The 21457-nt window shown below is 28.0% G+C and overlaps 1 protein-coding gene across 1 annotated transcript in view; it reads right to left on the bottom strand.

Moving 5' to 3' along the window:
- Positions 1-5444: 5444 nt before the first annotated feature.
- Positions 5445-21457, bottom strand: part of LOC100203743 (3-hydroxyisobutyrate dehydrogenase, mitochondrial) — a 34446-nt gene continuing 18433 nt past the window's right edge. The window contains exons 4-8 of the mRNA XM_065809205.1: positions 18062-18106; positions 15735-15856; positions 11272-11405; positions 6018-6251; positions 5445-5823 (exon numbers count right to left, since the gene is read on the bottom strand). Coding sequence (XP_065665277.1) covers positions 5671-5823; positions 6018-6251; positions 11272-11405; positions 15735-15856; positions 18062-18106 — 688 coding nt within the window. The 3' untranslated portion in view covers positions 5445-5670. The remainder of the gene's footprint in view (positions 5824-6017; positions 6252-11271; positions 11406-15734; positions 15857-18061; positions 18107-21457) is intronic.

The raw sequence follows: 21457 nt of genomic DNA, 5'->3' as shown, positions 1-21457 counted from the left end.
CTGCTTATTGTATACATCTTTATGAGAGGAACATATCCTGAAAATTTTATATAAATCGGTCAAGCGGTTTTCAAGATACTTCTGCCGGGAGGTTAAAAACCCGCGTTCTGCGAAAAATGACAAATAAGAGAAAGTTCGGATGAAAAACATTATAAATTAACAGTAATAAAAGAAATATAATATAAAACAGCATATTGTTGATAATTTTTAATCATAAACACCAGCTCCATACATACTTCCTTCTTTCTGTTCAAATTTGTCAGATTTTTTATGTTTGCGGCCTCTTAAAATCATTCTTCGTTTCTTGATCGTGTCTTTGTTTTTATATACTGACAGGCTGACTCTTCTCTGGTTCAAGTAATTGCATCCAGAAATAGTATGCTGTCCTGGTATCATACAAAGTTTTTCAAATACAAGGATACTAGACTTTAATCCTATATTAAAGACTCCAATAGCATCGTAAAGTCCAAATTTTAGTTGTGTAAGCGAAACATATTTGGACTTTGGTATTCTGGACCATATCATTGCGTTGAAGCTTTCATTCTGGTTCTGTGTTTTTCCATGAAGTAATCAATTCAAGTAAGCATCTGAAGTTAGTTCTACATATATAGGCTTCAATCTAAGTACAATATCCATAGGAAGACCAAGTCCTGGTTTATACTCATTCGTACCATTAGCTTTATCACGATTGTATTTACACCAACTGTCTGTACCTGTGGGACAATGCGGGTAATGCCAATTATTTTTTCTGGAAGATGCTACATGAAATAAACTTGCTAAAGCAGATGATCTCATACCTTCAAGATTTCCAGAATTTTTCCTAATAGCAATTCCAAAATAATTTTGCAGTCGATCAATTAAAGCGTTTGTTAAACGACCTTTACCATTTAAGCCCTTGACTTGTTTTTTTAATTGTCGACAACGAGATCCAAGACGCTTTTGAAAATGCCCAATACAATCAAGTTTAATTATTTGAACATCCTTGTATGTTCCTTTGACAGTAGTGTAGCTTTTTCTATCACCATCACCTAAGTATTCTGTGTATCGCAAGTTATATTTCTCTAGAGAGCGATTAAATATCTTTATCGCACCAGCAGTTTCCATCCCACCAGCTGATCCTTCATAGTTTTTATTGCAAATGTGTTCTTTTTTTTCTGCTGGTTGCTGGTTTGAATTAGCTGTATTTTGAATTTTTTCACATATTTTACATTTTCTAGATAATGGTTCAACATCTAAAACCTTCCCATTTGTTATGGACAATGCTGCGGTAACACCATTATTTGAACTATATCCCCTTTTTTGCCATGTTCCATCAACCGAAACTCCAGTATCTACTATTTCATTAAGAGATTTGTCTTCTCTGAGTTCTTGTGCAACTTCATGCATAGTATCATTAGCAACTGTTTGCGCTGCGCTTGTCAATTTCTGAACAATAACATTGTAGTTTTTTTTACATAATCTTTTTGGCATATTCATTAGCATGGCAGACCGATGTAGACCAGATAGGCCTTGACCGAGTGTTCTCATTGCATATACTACTCTTTTATTAATATCATACCCTGCTACATTTTTCGATGTTTCAAAGTCTAATTTAAAACCACAAATGCAGCTTAATAATAAATTTGATGCAAATCCTTTACAAGACTTTTCACTCTCGCTTAACGATAATAGAGACGGTTGCAAACATTCTGGACATACAAGTTTCATAAATATAGAGCCAAGAATTTCCATGTCAATAAATCTGTAGCCACTAACACAATCTAATTTTCTACTTGGTACCATTACTGGTTTAACTTTCCTTTTTGATGCACTTTCATATACATATTGACTTTCAGTATTTACATAGTTTGTCATATTTACATCATCACTATATACACTATTTAAACCAATATTTACATTTTTTTCTTGCTTTCTCATTCCATAAAAAGAACTTTTACGTTTTCTAAGACGTTTAGTAGAAAATTTTACTCTATCAGTAACACTTTCATCACATTTTGCTATTATAGATTTGTTCATTTTAACTCAATTACAGTTTTTTTAGCTTAAAAAGATGACTTAAAATCATACCCTGCTACATATGGCACGGATTTTCAAATAGGAGGTTTTGAAATATGACTTTAAAGCTTGCATTTCTAACAAAACAGAAGAAATAAAGTGGTCCAGAATGTGTTTTATTTATAATTTTCATGTAACCAGGGACGTTGCTAGGGAAGAATGACACATAGATGACCATACAAAAACGTAATTTATTTAACAAAAATTTTTACTTTTTAAAAACTGTTTTGACCATTCAATTTCCTAATAATTTTATTTTTCAGTTAGCAATAAAAAAAAAATTCAAAAAATTCCTAAATTTTGAGGGACTTTCCCCCTTAATATAAAAACTTCCGTAATAATAATAATAATAATAATAATAATAATAATAATAATAATAATAATAATAATAAAAATAATAATAATAATAATAATAACAATAATAATAATAATAATAATAATAACAATAATAATAATTGAAGCTGTGTTCTTGAGAGTCTCAAGAAAGAATCTAACAACAGTAAATGTTAGATGTTAACAGCGTTTTTTTCGCTTAATTTATTAAGTTCGTTTTTAAAATTAATCACTGAAATGGAATTGACAACATCACCTTCCAAACAATTCCAATTTTCAACTATACGGGTCGTGAAGAAATAATGCCTCGGTAAGAAGTTTGGAACATACCGTCTTCTTAACCTTTGATTGTGCCCTCTAGTTAGCCTAACCAATACTTCTGGTTCACGATGCCAATTGATAGTATCATGTTTGTTTAGGACTTTATACATTTGGATAAGATCACCGTTTTCTCTTCTATTCGATAGATTTTGTAAGTCCATTTTCTTAAACCTTTGCTCGTAAATGTCTCGCTTTTTTTTTGTAGCCAATTTTTGTAGCTTTTCGTTGAGCCCTTTTGATTAAGTCTATGTTACTAACAAAATATGGATTCCATACTTGAAAAACATATTCCAAGTGCAGCCGAACGAGTGACGTATATAACAATTTCGTCGACGTTTCATCTGGATAGAGAATTGCGTGTTTTAGCATACCAAATTTTTGATTCAACTTACTTAGCATTTTTTCAATATGGTTTTCCCATTTTAAATTGTCCGAAACATAAAAATCTAGGTCTCTTTCCAATTTCGTTACTACTAGTTCATGGTGAATTGTATCTGATTCTTTAGCGTCATATTTTAAACTATATGTTTTTCCCTGATTATCACGACCAAATTGCATGATTTTACAATTATCTTTATTAAAACTGATTAGTCATTTTTTTGTCCAGGTAAATAAGATATCATGATCATACTGTAGAGAGTCATTTATTTAATTTGATATGAATATTTTTTGGTTTATTTAATTTTATTAGTGGTTTATTTAATTTTATTTGAATATTTTTTTCTTTTTGAATGTTTCTCTCGTAAGCTCTACTTTTTTTTTCCGATACATTTTGCAATAGTATCTCATCTTCATCATTTAATTTCAAACCATTTTCATCAACTTTATTTAAATTGTTCTCGTTTTGTGATAGTTCTAGATTCTTTTTCGCTATCATTTTCTCCATTCCTGCAACTAAGGTTGGTAACTAAGGCAACTAAGGTTGTTGCTCTCAAAATTCTTTTCTTTTTCAAATAACTAAATTTCTAACTAAGCTGTATCTTTTAACTTTTTCATTTTCCAGACCAAAACATTATTTTCACTTTTAGTTGCAATGCCAAATTTTAATCTTAATAATTTAACTCTATGTTTCTCGCAGATTTCAGATATAATTTCGCGCTCCTTTTCTCGGATCTAAAAGTTTTCTTAAGCCACTATCGTTTTTGAAGGTTTACCATTAATTGCTCTTTCCTCCACTAAAGCTATTTTGTAAGTATCCTTATTCATTTTTATTTAATGGTATCTTTGGTTACAAAAGTTTCAATAAGAGTTAATGCTGTTAATTTTTTATTTTCTTCGTCTTTGCTAATGCAGAATATTTTAAGAAGTCGACGTTATGATAAGATTCTAAATGTTTTCAAGCTCTTTTTATTGATTGTTTGAAAAGGGTAAACTTAACATAAATTATCAATGAAACGTTAATGTTTAGATAAATTCTTTAACTTTACTTTCCCACATAACTTTTTTCTATAGATAAATAAATATGAAACAGTTACTTTTAAGGAACAAGAAAAAATAACTTTTCATTGACTTGTTTTTAAAATAATTTTACAATAGCGGCAAATTTAAAAACAAAAACATTTCAAAGTTAAAAAAAAACATGTAGTTTTTTAATAGAGCCCTGGTTCAAAACTTCTCTTTTGGTTTGGACCCCTTGGGTTTCTGGAACCTTGAAGAAGTGGGGTTCTAAAAAAGTTTTCTAGAACTCTTTGAGAAAAAAGGGAAGCCCGCGGGTTCCAAAACTCTTATGTTCAAAAAAAATTTCTAGAACCCTTTTCGGGGTTCTGGAACTTCTCAATAATGGGCTTCTGAATCTCTTCGGGGTTTTAATCCTTTTTTATAAACGAGTGGATTTTTGTGACTGTTTAAAATAAAGTCGAATAACTTTTTGTTAATGGCGTACTAAATCATTAATTTAAAAATTAACGATTCAAAAAGTCAAAACCTTTTTGAAAAGACTATAGAATCCAATTACAGTTAAAATAATCTATACGTCGATCTAAATTAAATTTGACAATGAAAATTTATCGTTAAAGACAGAAAAAAAAAAAAAAATGTAGCTACAGTGATACAGATAAAATATAAATTCAGATATAACTCTTAGATATTATAAATTCTTTTAGATTTTAGAAAGTATTTTTATTAAGTTCGTAACATAATTTACATTAAATACTTGATAATGTAAAGTTTCATCAAACCTCGTGTTATACAACAAGAAACTTTGTTTACAAGATATGGTCTTTAACTTTTTCAAAAGTTAAAAAAAAAATGTTTTTTCCCTAAATAATTATACAATATAATATAGAATTTGAGTTTAGAAATTATTCAAATACATCTGAAACTCGAGCGGAAAAATTTAGCAATTTGAAAAAAGCAACTGAAAAACCCGGATTTTTACCACATTCAACAAAAATATTAATAAATTAAGTAAATCCTATTTAGTGCTAATACGTAAGAACAAAACTAAACGTTGGTAAATTGCAGCAGAGTAACCACGTTAGAGCAGGAGTAAACATTTGTGAATTAATTCAACCTAGTTCAACTGTTAAAATTAAAAGCAACTATATTTTATAAAAACAAGTTAGTTTTTTTTATTAGTGTGTCCAAGTAATGTTGAAAAAACTTAGAAAAACTTTGAAGCTTTGAGTGACATTTAAATAGAATGTAGATACTCTTTTGAAACTAAAGTTGGGGTTTCAATGATCATCTGTGCTTTACTGCTCTATATGTAAATGTTGTATAAAAACAATTCGTGATTGTTTTCTAGTACCTATTAAATCTATTAAATATAAATGATCTTATGAATATGTTAATCTTCAAAAAACAAACAAAACGAAAAACAAACAAACAAACCCTAAACAAAAAATGCTAGAAATAGTAAAAAAAATTATATAGATTTAAGAAATTGAGGAAAAAAGTAAATAAACGTAAATAGATGTATACGAAATTACAAAAAATTTAAAATATTTATCAGATAACTCTTTAATCATCTTCTCTTAAGAACTTATAAACTGAAGAAAAATCTAATTTGGCGTAGCCACGATTGCACATAACACGATAAGTTTGATGAGCAAGCGAGCCCAAAGGTGTAGCAGACCGAGTAGAAGTAGCAGCATTTTGAGCAAGACCAAGATCCTAAAAAGTATTTAAAAGAAAAATTAAATATATTTAAACTTTTAATTACCTAACAGATTAAGCTTAAAAGATTTATAATACCGAACTTAACGGACCACTTTAAGATTTATTTTCTAATAATAAAAAACACTTTAAGATTTATTTTCTTGTTCAAGGTTTAAAAATTTTGACTTAAAGATTAAAAACCATTAAACCTTTGCCATTAGCTGCACGCCGAAACCTCTTTGATAGTTGTTACTGGAAGGTACACTTTCCATAACTCCTGGACATGGGTTATACATCTCACTTGACCAACACCTTCCAGAACTCATATTTATTATACGTGCCAGCATTTTTTTATCCAAGCCTAGCCTAGTTCCAAGGTTCATGACTTCTGCAGTACCTATCATAGATATGGCAAGCAGCATATTATTACATATTTTTGCAGCCTAAACAAATAATAAACTAAAATTAATCTTTGAATTAAATATCACTTAATCTTAAATATAAATATAAATAAATATATTATTTTTAAATATAATTTTTATTATAAAAAATGTTTGTGGCTTATGTCAAGCGTAGATTTTCGCAAAAAAAATTTGCAACGAAAACAAATGAAAGCATTTCTAATGGCATAAGTTACTTCAAAACACGTAAAAAAAATAACGTCATTAAAATCATTTGAAAGTATAGATTTTAGATATTATCTTCACACAGAGGAACAGTGGTGGCTGTGTTTAAAAAGGTTAAACTCGGGTTAAGACTAGGGTTAAAACTGGGATTAATATTAATAAGTTTTTCTTTTTGGTGATAAAGGTGCAAATTTTTCTAAATTAAAATTTGCAGGCTAGAGAGAAGATGGAGTTCAGACCTAACCGTTTAAAAAATACCTTGATGGCATCTTTCAGTTGTTTTAGTATTTCTGTTTTGTTATTTTAATGGCTTTTTTTGCAAAACAAAGAAAATTTCCTCTGGAAATTCCATAAAGGAAATAGACCTTTGCTCTTTATAAATTTCCCTTATAAATGTAACACTAAACTAACAAGCTTAGTTAACATTACAATAAGCTAATAAGTCTCTTAAAAAGTAACTATCCCTATACTATGATTTGCTCCAGTATTCTGAATGTGTTTGATAACTAGTTGTCAACAGTTATAATTGCGTTTGTCAAACACTTTTTTGATTAGGTTCGATCAACATTTATAATTATTTTAATCGTCAAATAACCAAATAACTTACAGATGACACGGCTTTATAGAAATGAGATTAAAAAGAAACATATACATGAAGGTGACAATTGAATATAAATTGAACTTATTCACATTCTACAGTACCTCACTATTCTTAGATTAAAACAGGAAATCAATTGTTTCTAGTAGAAAACATTCTACAGTACCTCACTATTCTTAGATTAAAACAGGAAACCAATTGCTTTTAATAAAAAACATTCTACAGTACCTCACTATTCTTAGATTAAAACAAGAAATCAATCGTTTCTAGTAGAAAACATTCTACAGTACCTCACTATTCTTAGATTAAAACAAGAAATCAATCGTTTCTAGTAGAAAACATTCTACAGTACCTCACTATTCTTAGATTAAAACAGGAAATCAATCGTTTCTAGTAGAAAACATTCTACAGTACTTCACTATTCTTAGATTAAAACAAGAAATCAATCGTTATAAGTAGATAACATTCTACAGTACCTCACTATTCTCAGATTAAATAGAAAATCGTTTCGAAAACAAAAATACTTCACAAATAATACTTTTTATGATTCACCAAAATATTTAGAGAAAAGAATTTTCTCTTTCAAAATTGTTTAAACTTTTAACAGTTCTAAGTTGGATTGCTTTGTCATTTTTGTTTCCTTATTTCGAAAAAAGATGATTACCATGGTTGCATGGTTGATTACCATGGTTGCATGGTTGATTACCATGGTTGCATGGTTGATTAGCATGGTTGCAAATTTTCAAAAAGTTCTTTTTATTCTATTTGAAAAAGAAAATATATTTTTATTATTATTTTTATTAATAATAATAGTAATAATAATAAAAATATATTATTATTATATTTAGTTAAAACAGAGATTTGACCTTTAATAATAACACAGGTCAACAAAAAAAAATTTTTTTCTGGTGCCGAGCAAAAAATTTGTTTTTTGTATAGCATTTCTCATTTTGATTTCAAATATGTAACTTTTTTTTTACCATCAGGTCAAGTTGTAAAGATATTTAGGTTCAAATCTTAAGTATTTAGGGTAAAGTCCCTAATATTGTCGAAAAAAAAGTTATTCAAAAGTATGTCAACCTGGGTCTCAAAAGAAGCGTATTTTCATAGAAATTTTAGAAAACATAAATATTTTTCCTTAAAATTTATTGACAAAAAAATTATGTGAAAAAATGCTAAAGACTCTTAAAAAAAAGTCAACAGAATGTTATTCACCAAAAATGCACAAAATACTTATTTTTATTACAAATGAATAACATTTTTAAAATCTCTATGAAAATACGCTTCTTTTGAGACCCAGGTTGACATACTTTTGAATAACTTTTTTTCCGACAATATTAGGGACTTTACCCTAAATACTTAAGATTTGAACCTAAATATCTTTACAACTTGACCTGATGGTAAAAAAAGAGTTGCATATTTGAAATCAAAATGAGAAATGCTATACAAAAAACAAATTGTTTGCTCGGCAGCAGAAAAAAAAAATTTTTTTGTTGACCTGTGTAATAAATAAACAATGAATCATTTATACTTAATTAGTGATCTACCAATGCACTATTGTCTTTACTGCTTTCTCAAGTGCATAAACTATAGAAAACTCTATAATCACATCTCTTACTTCTATCCACTGCAAAAATACAAATGCCATGTTTTTTACCAGCAATTAACATTACAGCTCATTAACATTACATTCATCAAGAAAGCATCCAAATATATTATAATTGGGAAAAATTAAAAAGTAAGTGATTGTTTATTGTTGAGATGAAAATATTGTAATGCTTAAAAAAAACAGTAACTAAACTCCATTGGTCTTAAGGAGATGAATTTAGTGTATACGTATATGAGAAAATATTTAAATGGTTATTTTTATAGCTGTTTTATATCTCCCTAAAATCATTTTTTCTATATCTCCCTAAAATCATTTTTTCTCTCCTCTGCAAACTAGCTTATAGTGTTTTTAGAATCAAAAGTCAGTTGTAAACCCCTGGATTTCTCTCCTCCTCAAAAGTTCCTAAAAAAAACAATGAATTGTCTCCTCATAACTAAATTATCACATAGATAAATTACACATATAAGAAATACAAAAACAATCAAAGAACTTTCACCCTTTTAAAGACATTTCCTTTAAATATTTTTTGCCTTTAAAACTTTATAAAAATAATGAATGTTAAAAGAATTATTTTAAACATCTTTTTCATCATTAACTTTATTTTCAAAACAAGACAAAAAGCAAGTAAATCCAAATAGTTTGAAAAACATAATTGTAAATACATTTATAAAAACAAAACAACTACTGTTATCACAAAAAACCTAAATAATTATAAAAAAAATTGAATTTCAATTTTAACTAAAGATTTTGAAGATAAAATTGTTATTAACTTTTTTAGTAACTTCTCTCCCATTACAGAGAAATATTATATAACATTTATTTATTGTAATACAAAAAAGTTTTAAAATGAGTTATTATCTTAATAACATAATAAACATAATCAAATAATTAACAAAATGGCAAATATTATTAGTAAATATACTGGTAAATGAGCTCTATTCTAAATTTCTTGTAATTTAATCAAGATATCATTAAAAAAAATTTTATCGACACTGTTATTTTATCACTTTCCTTGTTGATTTTTATAAGGTATTTTTTGAGCAAATTTTATGGGAAAGTTTAACAACAATAAGTATACAAAATTTTAAATATGAAAAAAATCAAATGCTAACAATCTTCAGATGCAAAAGATTATAGTGGTTGAATATTTTTTCATCAATTTTGTTTTATACATTCTTTTATTTATTTATAGGAACTAAACTTTTTATAAATTAAGTGAGTATGTAGTATGTTGCACCATTAAATCAGAATTTTCCTATATATATATATATATATATATATATATATATATATATATATATATATATATATATATATATATATATATATATATATATATATATATCAATTGTGCTGCCATCCTGAGTGATGAATTCAAACTGAAATTTTAGTTGCATGTATTGGCCATTAAAGGCTCTCAATAAGTTTTTTACGACTGCTTAACACATTTGTTGTTGCAATAAAAATAAAAATTTGTTTTCGGTACTAAAAAGTAACTTTTTTAGGGCATACTCTTTTTTTTTTCTACAACTGTAGGTATAAACTTTATTTTAAAACTGATTTTAAAATTTGTAAAACATGTTTTCAGCTACATTTGTGCACATTTGAAGGTCATTAACTCCTGACCTACAAATATATGGTATTTTGCAAAAACTATGGTAGCAGTGTACCATGGAGGTAGCTAATGCTGTGTACCTTAGTGGTACCAATAAGGTACACACTTGCATGATTTTGTAAATACTATAATGAGTAATATTTGTTATGAAATTTTTTAATGTAATATGTTGTTATAGTTTATTATGATTTTTTTGTTTATTAAGATTTTCTTTAGTATAATATTTGTGTATTACTTTGTTAAATTGTAATTTTTTCTCAAATTGTTATCTTCTCTTTGATAATTTTCTCAAATTATCAAAGAGAAGATTAAATTTATAATCATACATAAATTTAACATAAATTAAAATTAATATATAGTTTATATAAATCTAACTAGTTAGATTAATACTCAAACCATAATTATTTGAGATAGTATTATCTCCATAATTATTTGAGATTATCTAATTTGAAATCTAATTAGTTAGATAAATATTATATTCAAATCAGCCTCATTTGAGATAGTAGTCCAATTATCCTATAAGTAAACATTATATCAAATTTCTACCATGTTGAGTACTTAACTTGTTAAAACAGTAATACCTCCAAGATACAACATACATAACTCCAAGGTACACCACCAGTGGTGTACCTTGGCTATAGTGTAAGCTATTTTTTTAAATTTAAAAAAGGGATGAAAAAATTTGTCTAGATCTTTAATAAAAAATTCTAGAGTAACTAATATCATAAAGTTAAAGAAAATATATTGTTACAGAACATATTAAAAGTATTTTATTTTATACTACACAAGGTCTATACGAGGTAAACCATTCTTCCCGATATATATAAACATTTCAGATATAAATTTATGTTTATGTGAAGCCAAATACTTGATTAGATTTTATTAAAATTTATGTTTCTAATTGTCAAACAAGGCAAGAAGACTCAAACAACATAATAATACACAAATATTTGCTGCAACTTGCCAACAGCGTAACATTTTATTATTTTATTATCAATCATTTACAAGGACTCACCTGACCCGTTCCTATACTTCCACAGTGTACAACATTTTTAGCCATACTTGATACCAGTTTCTCAACAACAACAAAATCTTCAGCACTCCCTCCAACCATAAATGTCAATGTTCCTTCTCTTGCAGCGTTAACACCTATTAATAAGTATCAAAAAGAAAAAACTTAAAATATGAACTATTTAATTTTTTAGAAGATGCTATGGCAAATTCTAAACTTTGAAGTTTCAATAAAAAAAGATTTTTTATTTTGTTCATGTCGCATAACTTAATTGTACACGTATCAATCTCCTGATGAGTTAAGAAGAATGACATTACTACACATTTTTTCTGTTGAATATTGTAGATTTGTATCGCTAGTGTAGGCAAAAAATTTTTATTCCCAGCCTTAAAAATAGAGAAAAGCATTTTGCAATGCCGACACAAAAACTGAATTATATTTGCTTTACTATGGCATAGAACCGCTGACCTAAATATACAAAAATAACAGCTTGCAAAAATATATAAATATAAAGAAAAATATATATACGATAAATCTAATGTGATTTCATAATTTAGTTATTGTTATTTTATTTTATTCAAGTCAAACAGGTTATTCTAAACAAAAAAACAACATAGTAGTGAATAAAGTTTACTAAAAACAAAAGTTTTATTAAAATGAAAAAAAACAAACTTATCCACAGCAAAAGTTAATAAAATTTAAATTTTTGTTCTTGAGCTTTTTATACTATAGTGCAAGAACAGCAGACAATTATATATATAAAATTATATATAAACTTTAAGTTATAAAATATCCTAATTTATATATATTATAGATAATTTGATATATGAACTATAGCATGATAAATAAATTTTAAGATCTTATTTAAGTTTTTATTTATTTTACTTTTACAGCACTCTTGTACTGACCTAAAATCCCTTCTATATTTAGGTGGACTAGTCCTGTTTAATAGAGATCACTGTTATTATTAGATAATAATTACAGTGAATAACAAATATTCAAACTAAACAATAAAATGGCACCAAAAGTAGACAACAAAAATTAATCATTTAGAGTTTTGAAACTTAAATTATATTAGAGATTAAAACAAATAAACAAAAGAAACAATAAATCAACAGTAATCAAGTAGAACTAAAGCTTACACAAGGTATCAAGTAAAATTTAAGCAAAGACACTACAAGTAAGATTTAAGTAAAAACACTAACAAGTAAGTACTTGTGAAAATTTTACATCTTTATCTACCATATATCAAATGCTATTACGGAATTTACATATCCGAAAATTCATGTTCCGTAAGGCATTATACAAAAATTTTAAAATTCAAATTCCATAATAGCCATATCCATAATAACTCACAAAACAATTCATTTTGAAAAAAGATTTTTGAAACAGTCTTTTTAGAAAGGAACATTTCAAAATGCGCACTTACAGAAAATACTCAAAAACATCTATTAAACTGTTATACAAAACAAAAAATAAAATACTATTATTATTTTGTTTAAATAAAAACAATGTTGTTGTATTATTATACATATATCTATAGTATTTATATACATATGGTAATTACTATACATCTATGGTATGTTTGTGTTTGTGTGTGTGTATATATATAGATATCTATATATATATATATTCACATATATCAGGGCCTATTCTAGGAAAAAAATTTGGGTGATAAATTTTATCCCCTGCCCAGAGAAATTTAGGGGAATATATATATATATATATATATATATATATATATATATATATATATATATATATATATATATATATATATATATATATATATATATATATATATAAAAATTGTGGAATACTTTGAAACATTGGGAAATTTTTTGGATAATATCTTGTTTTCAGTGCAAAATGCAAGTCTTACAGAGAGGAAGAAAAGTGAAAGACATTTATGACCTTGAAACCAAAATAAAATGTCTTATAGATATTCCAGCAACAGTGTATAGCCAAGCAAGTGCATTTGGATGAAGACACTACCCTCCTCTTCTAAACAGAAAAGGGATTCAAGGATTCCATTTGTCGAAAAGCTAACCAATCTCACACGGATGCCAACAAATTGTCAAATTCTTGGAAACTTCACTTTTCTGTTCAATAGACAGAAGGTGAGACTGGTTTGAATTGAAATTTAATTACAGATATAGAATTTCTCTAGAGGGAAATTCTAGACTTTTCACTATGATCCAGCGCACTCATCAGAAGCTCAATAGTCTAATTGATCTATATGACAAAAAAAAAAAAAAAAAAAAAAAACATCCGATGAAGTCACTCGAACACTTTCTCAGTTATTTGATATCACTAACATTAACAGAGAAGAAAAAAGCACTGAGGTTTAAGAGCTCTATCAAAGGTAATTTAGAATAGAGGAAAGATTGGTTATTTAATGGTCAAACAGATCTCTTTGGAATCAATCCACCCAAGAACGAGTCAAACTATCAAAAGCTCAACCTTAAGCCTCTGTCCATTTGCAACCTTCATAAACAGAATCTTCGGATTCTGAAACCTCTGCTTCTTCACCTGATCAACCTTTTCTTCTACATCATCTTCTAAAAGAAAACCGAAATACTAAAGTGCAAGGATTAAAACAGCTGGTTTACTAGTACTAAAAAATAACATTTCTACACATAAAGCACATGATGTTTTTGCAACCATTGCTGAACAGGGTCATAAGCTGCCAAGTCAGGCAGGTGTCTGGAAATGAGTAACTTCTGAAGGATAAAAAATGAAAACCAAAATTGTTCAAAAACTTCCATGCAAAAATCCCTATTGTCTCCAGATTGATGGTAAAAAATTGCAAGGGGAAGAGCATCAAGTAGTTCTGCTGAAAAATATGATAACTGAAATCAAACTTAGCTTTCTTAAATGTGAGAATGGGCCTGCCACAGCCATTCACAAGGAACTACATCAGCTAATGCGACTGTGACATAACCGCAGTAAATACTGGTCGTTTGCACGCGATTGTAAAGCTCATACAGGATGATGTCTTGAGCAAAGGCTTTCAGAAACCACAATATGTTGGCTATCAGCACGATATACTTGACCTTCTAAAACATGTCATGAATTTTCTTATTCAAGAGCCAATGAGCAAACCAGATCTCAACTACTCATTTATTGAAAAATTAAAAGCCTGAAGAGAAACATAAAATTAAAAATTTTGTCTCTCTTCAGGCTGATTTCCACCATGTTCTTAAATTAACTAATTTAGGCATATCGTCATAATTATAAAACAACTTCACATTGACCTCGAATCAGCTGGAAGAAAAAAACTCCCAAATTTACATCAGGCAAGATGGAACTCACGTGCAATATATGCTGTTATATGTTAATCTTTCTGATACCGGAAAGGCACAGCATCCTTGCTCCAGCATGCAACTTTATCTGCTATGAATTAGCAAATGCTTGGTTCCATTTGCAACACTACAATGAAACCTCCTTCAAAGAACTCCTTTCCTCACTCATCAAGATAAAATGCAAGAATACAATTAAGTGTTTAAAGGCGCATTGGTCAATAGAGGAGTCATTAATTGACATTAACCAGATCTACCCAAATTGCTGAACATGCTGTAAAACTAATTTTTGGAGGAACTTCATGCAAAATCAAGAAAAATTGAATTTTTGAACCTGAAACTCATAGAAAAAAATATTTTTTAAACATTTCTTGTATATTTTGTACAGATTAATAACTGTTTTGCTTCTTATTTATTAATAAAAATTGCTTAGTTACCATTACAGTTTCAAATAATAAAAACATCTCCTTTTTTTGAAAAAACACATTTTTTCAAATATTTCCAGCTAATTCGAAGCAATTTTGTCTATTTTATATTTTCATTGTATTTTTTTTTTAATTATGTTAATTTATGTTTAGGTATTTTTTAATAATATTGTTGTTGTTGATTTTATTTTTTGTTTATTTTATTTGGTGTCACTCCTTTAACTAGTTTTTAACTATATGAGTGACACCTTACCGAGTTGAATTAATGAATGAATATATATATATATATATATATATATATATATATATATATATATATATATATATATATATATATATATATATATACAGCCTTCGGAATCAAGAAAATTGAGGTGGGCAATAATTTGCCGACCTTAATCTTTTAGAGGTCAGTATCATGGCAGCAAAAATAATTTGATACAAAGATTTTACCTTAAACCATAGAAACGAAGTTGGCAACTTTTTGTCAACCTTAAACACTTCTAGGACGGCATTTAACAAACACACTTTATTATAAAATTTGCAAACATTAGACACAAAGAAAAATAAATATATTAGTTTTAAGTCTTAAGTCAGGAAACTTTTTGCCTAATTTTTCACAATAGAAAAGTTATACAAATAAATAAAGCAAAGAATGCTGATTATTATTATTTTTTTTTATTTTAAATTTAATCCAAAATAAATATGTTATTATAACAATTTGTATAAACAAATTTACCCCCTGAAACAGGTGCATCCACATATGAGCAGTTAATTCCCATTGCAAATTTTAACATATCTTTAGAAACAGATGGATCAATTGTACTGCTATCAATAAAAATACTACCACTTTGGGCACCACTAAAAATAATTAATACTTGTGTGAATTAATCTGAGTAATGTAACAACAAATTGTGTTAATAAAAAAGTGGTCCTTTAATAGAAAGTTAAAAATAGAGACATAAAGGAAATAGGAGATAAAATTTTATTATTAGGTTACATGAGCATAGTAACAAGAAAAAAAAGTTAAAATAAAAATGTCTAAACACACTTCTTTCATCATTATTCCCTGTATTTTTACAATGTTACCTGTGATATTACCACCAAAACAGCCCCCAACCATAACACTACCACCACCATTTCTCACGGTAGTACACACCAACCTTTCTTCTGGTAAACGATCTTCATTTTGGAACCTGACAAACTTCTGACAAATGTTAATAATTTATTTCCTAGTCATTGTAATTCTTCTGTCTTTGGCAGCAGATGTAAGTCGACGGCATCCTGATCATTTTTTATAGTCTTTTTTCTTTTTTATAATACTCCAAACCGTTGAAGTTGAAATTTTGAGTTTTTTTGCTATTTGACACACAAAATACTTTTCTTGCCACAATGTAACAAAAGCGTGTACACGAAATAAATGTGAATGAGTAAATAAGCAATTTTTTTTCAGTGGTTGTATTAATATATTTTTCATTGTGTTTGTATTTTTTTCCTAACAAAACCAATCAAATCCAAATCTGGTAATGGAGGAAAGGAGGTTTTTCAAGATATAAAACTAGTTAGAAAACTGGTTCACAGTTTTTTGAATAATCCAATTCTCTCACAAAAGGAACACACAAAAATATGAGAATTTTCTCATTGTTTTGTGGTAAAAGTTTGATATAAACATGTTTTTCAAGCTTTCAAATCACAAAAAGTGTCTAACTATTTTGAAATTCAAAAAAAAAGCAAGAACCCACTGAAGAAAATTGTTTGACGACTATATTTCTAAAAATTTCTGATTTATTGAAGATGATGAAACTTATCTGAAGTATGATCATCAGCAAATTCTTGGTGCTGTCTATTAGAATTCCAAATATAGAGGACAAGCAGATAAGAAATTTTAATACACAAAAAATAATAAGCTTGCTAAAAAAGCTTTGATTTGGCAAGCGATTTGCAGGTATGACAAAAAATCAGCACCCTATATTTTTGAGTTTATATTTTTTGGTAATATATATGTTAACATATGTTAAAATATAAGCGTGTTAACAAAAACGTCTTTTACCTCCTACTAAATCACATGATAGTAGACGTGTTTTCGGCCTGATTTATCATCAAGTCATTATACCAAACTGGCTATGGGATGGTATCAAAAAAATGACCTGAAAGTTGTTTAAAATAGCTAATCCTACAAACTGCCCAGTATCAAAAATTATAGCAAAGTACTGGGCAATTATGAAACAAAAAATTAAAAAAAAAAATATGCAGAAACATTAAAGATTTGAAAATGTCATTTAAAAAACATCAAATAGCTTTGATTGATTCTGTGCGCGAGCCTATGTGTAAACCACCAAAACAAAAGTTCCAAATTTTATTAAATACCCACAGGATTAAATTAATTTCTTTGAAATATTTTATCTTCTCATATTAATGTATTAAAATTAATACTTAGTTACCAGTAAAAATCAATAAGTACCTTTTTTAGTTGTTTTTCTACTTTCACACTTATTTCATGTACACTTTATTGCAGATTGTTTTTCAATAGACAACTCTGGTTTTCTTGCCATTTACATTTCAAAATATCAACAATTTATAAAAATTATTAAACTATTAGCGAGAGACCAACTAATAAAATTTACTTAAGCAAAAGAACACATAACTAAATCTTTTGAAACATAAAATGCTGGAACAGTTAAATATTTGCGTTGCTTACATTATATAATCTTCACATAAACATCAAGTTTGATAATTTATGCACAATTAACATAAACATTGGACTTGATTATTGTGTGATTAATGAGTGATTTACAAAACAGTGCACTCATGTAAATAAACGCTAAATCTGACTTCAGCTAATTTGAACATTGGTTTTGACAACTTTATGATTTTTATTAAAGTGTTTTATTTAAAATACATTTATACTGCCTAAACTATCTAATAATGCAAAATAAATATAAAAAAATTATCAAACTAAAGCATTTAAAAAAATTTTTATGCTATTCGAATAATTATGGACCATAGTGTAAATCAATACTCAATATACTTACAAACATTAAGTATTTTATGAAATAGACTTAATACCTTAATATTCCACTTTTACCAGCATACACTTCTTTTACATCAGGACTAAAAAATAATAAACAATTATTTATAAATATTAGGTTTCCATCTGCACCAGGTAATTATATAAATTAGAGGTGCATAGATGGTTAACAAAAATTTTCTGCTTAACACTAAATCTATTGCCTAGAAGATTCTAAGACAAAAAAGGCTCTACTTGGTCAAGCGTGTTTAAAGTTTTAAGGAATTTGAATTTAAAAAGATCAACTCAAGTTAACTAAGATCAGGCTTGATCAGGAAGCGGGTGCGATCGCACTTTATATCTGACCACACATATAATATTTAGTTGCGATGTTTTAAGAACATTTTAAAAAGCGCAAAAAAAAATTTACTTGATGGGAGACAACTACTAAAAAAATTAACTAAAAAAGAAACAAATTGAAGAAAAAAACTAAAACAAAACTTAAACAAAATAAATTACGTTTAGAATAAAATAAATTATGTTTACAAAGTAAATTATGTTTAGAATAAACTATTTCTAAATTTCTTTCTTTTAAAATATTTTTAATAAAATTAAGCAACACTTTTATAAAAAGTAACAACTTACTAATAATGATTAATTAGTAATAGTATACGAACAGGGCCAGGGCCGGGGCTAGGTTTGATAACACATAGCCACGACCAGGGCCAGGTTTATGATCAGGGCTGCATTAATATTGATAGATCCTATAAAAGTATTGTTTTTAATTATAACTCATATCATAAATTTTAATTAAAAATAACATTTTTATAGGATCTATCAATATTAATGCAGCACTGATCATAAACTCATCCCCGGTCACAGCTAGGTGTTATCAAACCTGGCCCCAGCCATTGCCCCGGTCGCTTACTAATTAGTAAAGAAACAAACGTCCTTCAATTAATCAAAGAGTATAATATAATTCTTTATTTAATGATTTGTGTTGTATTTTAACAAGATTTTAATAAAACTAATGGTAGTTAAACTATATAACAAATAAAAAAGTAAATACTTTTTTATAACCATTTCATGCTTTGCGCAGTTTGCAAAGTTTAAAATATCTAAAACAATTCTTCTCAAGTAAGATAAAAAAAAGAAATAATTAAATCGCTATGTTACTATAAAAATATTATAACAATCTTTTCTTTTAGCAGTGTCTTTAAATGTTTAAAAAATTCCACAATGATCAGAAGAATATTTAAAAAATTCCTAGAGTGATCAGAATCCAAACAGCAGACTATATATACATTTAATAATTTTATATTATACTTAAGTCCATTGATTTATTATACTATAATATATATATATATATATATATATATATATATATATATATATATATATATATATATATATATATATATATATATATATATATATATATATATATACAGTATCGGACAAAACGAGTGCAACCAAATAATGCTAATTTCGTTTCTTGATCTAAAAGTGCTGCATTTTTTCAATTTAGAGAAATAACTATGTAACTGTTTAGAGACCAAGTGTTTCAAGTTTTATTCATCACAAAGTTCATTATTTGTACACGAAAGTTAATAAGTTAATCAAAAGTATTAAAAAAAGTTGATTTCCTTCTGGACAAAACAAGTGCAACTCGACAGAATGTTGAACAAGATATATTTCGCTATCAATATTTTGTCGCAAATCCTTTGTTGTCGATCACAGCCTCGCATCTTCGAGGCATAGATTCGATCAGGTGATCAATGAAACTTTGTGGAATCAATCCCCAGGCCTTTTGGATTTGTTCAAACAATTGATCCTCATTACGAACACCTTCACGATTAAATCTGCGGTTGACGATCTCCCACAGGTTCTCGATAGGGTTGAGATCCGGAGATTGAGGCGGCCAATCCATCACCAATAGGTGGTTGTCTTGAAACTACTGCTTGACTACTTTTGCAGTGTGTTTCGGATCGTTGTCTTGCTGAAAAACCCATTTTATTGGCATATTCCATTCAGCATGAGGTAACATAACATCTTTCAAGATATTTTTATACATGAAACGGTCCATTATTCCATCGTTTCGATGTATTGGACCTAGACCGTTAGCAGAAAAACACCCCCAGACCATTACATTGCCTCTACCATGCTTCACGGTCTTATGGCAGTAACGTAAATCAAGGCGTTTTCCGACCGGTCGACGAACACAGCAAATGCCGTCACTCCCAATGACGTTGAACTTCAATTCATCACTGAACAGGACAGTTCGCCATTTCTGCACATTCCAGTCAATATGAGATGTAGCAAACAGGAGTCTTTTCTTCTGGTTTTTTAGTGAAATCAGCGGTTTCTTTGCAGGGCGTCGAGAAAACAGTCCGGCTTCAACAGCACGTCGTCTGATTGTTCGGTCCGATACAGGTAGCTCTAATTGCTTTTGTATCTTGACTGATGATATCCAGGGATCCTTCTTGACGGATCTGATGATCATAGAATCCTCTCTAGAAGTGGTGGAACGCGGTCTTTGACCTTTGTTATCTGCTTCCAACTTCCCCGTAGAACAATATTTGGAACATAGTCTTGATACGGTCCATTTTTTCACACGATATTTATCACAAATACTTTTTTGTGACATTTCACTTACGTAATCGCCAATAATTTTCTTTCTTAGTTCCAATCCAAGACTGTTGGGAGCCATTTTTGCACTTGAAGTCATAAAAATAATAAAAATAAATAATCACGCTTCTCAAGGCTTACCGTCAGGGTTGCATGGTTTTAACCAAATGGTTTAAACCATTGGTTTAAACCAATTAAAAAAATGTTTAAACCAAATTAATGTTTTTTTAAAAAGATTTGAACTTACAACAGAAAACTAAAACAGGGTTATGTTAACAAGTATAACTAATCTTCAATATAGATATATTTTTTTAAATCTATGATTTTTGTTTCTGTTTTTTCATAGAATAGAGTCCTCAGTGTTCTTATAGAACAGACCAGTAATAAATTAGTAATAACACTTATTTATCTGTTTTCTTCTAAAGACTTTTTCTCCTTCATTAGGTTCATCAAGAAGCATTGCTTCCTGATGGACTTATTTCATCAGGAAGTTTTCTTAACAATATATATATGTGTATATATATATATATATATATATATATATATATATATATATATATATATATATATATATACACACACACACACACAAATATATCGTTAAGAAAACTTCCTGATGAAATAAATATTTAAATGTTTAGCAAAACTAAAAGTAGTTCTAACATAATTTATTGATACCACAAAAAATGTCTCAAAAAACTGGGCACAAATGTGATATGATTTGATTAAAATATACAGGAGTGACTGTTCCAGAAAGAAAGGGGTGTAGAGCAGTTTGTAATGCGTGTAGAAAAGAAATGGAAGGTAAATTCAAAGGATGCATGAAC

This window comes from Hydra vulgaris, chromosome 11, assembly GCF_038396675.1.
Source record: "Hydra vulgaris chromosome 11, alternate assembly HydraT2T_AEP".
NCBI lineage: Eukaryota > Metazoa > Cnidaria > Hydrozoa > Anthoathecata > Hydridae > Hydra > Hydra vulgaris.
This window is presented reverse-complemented; position numbering and strand designations above follow the sequence as displayed.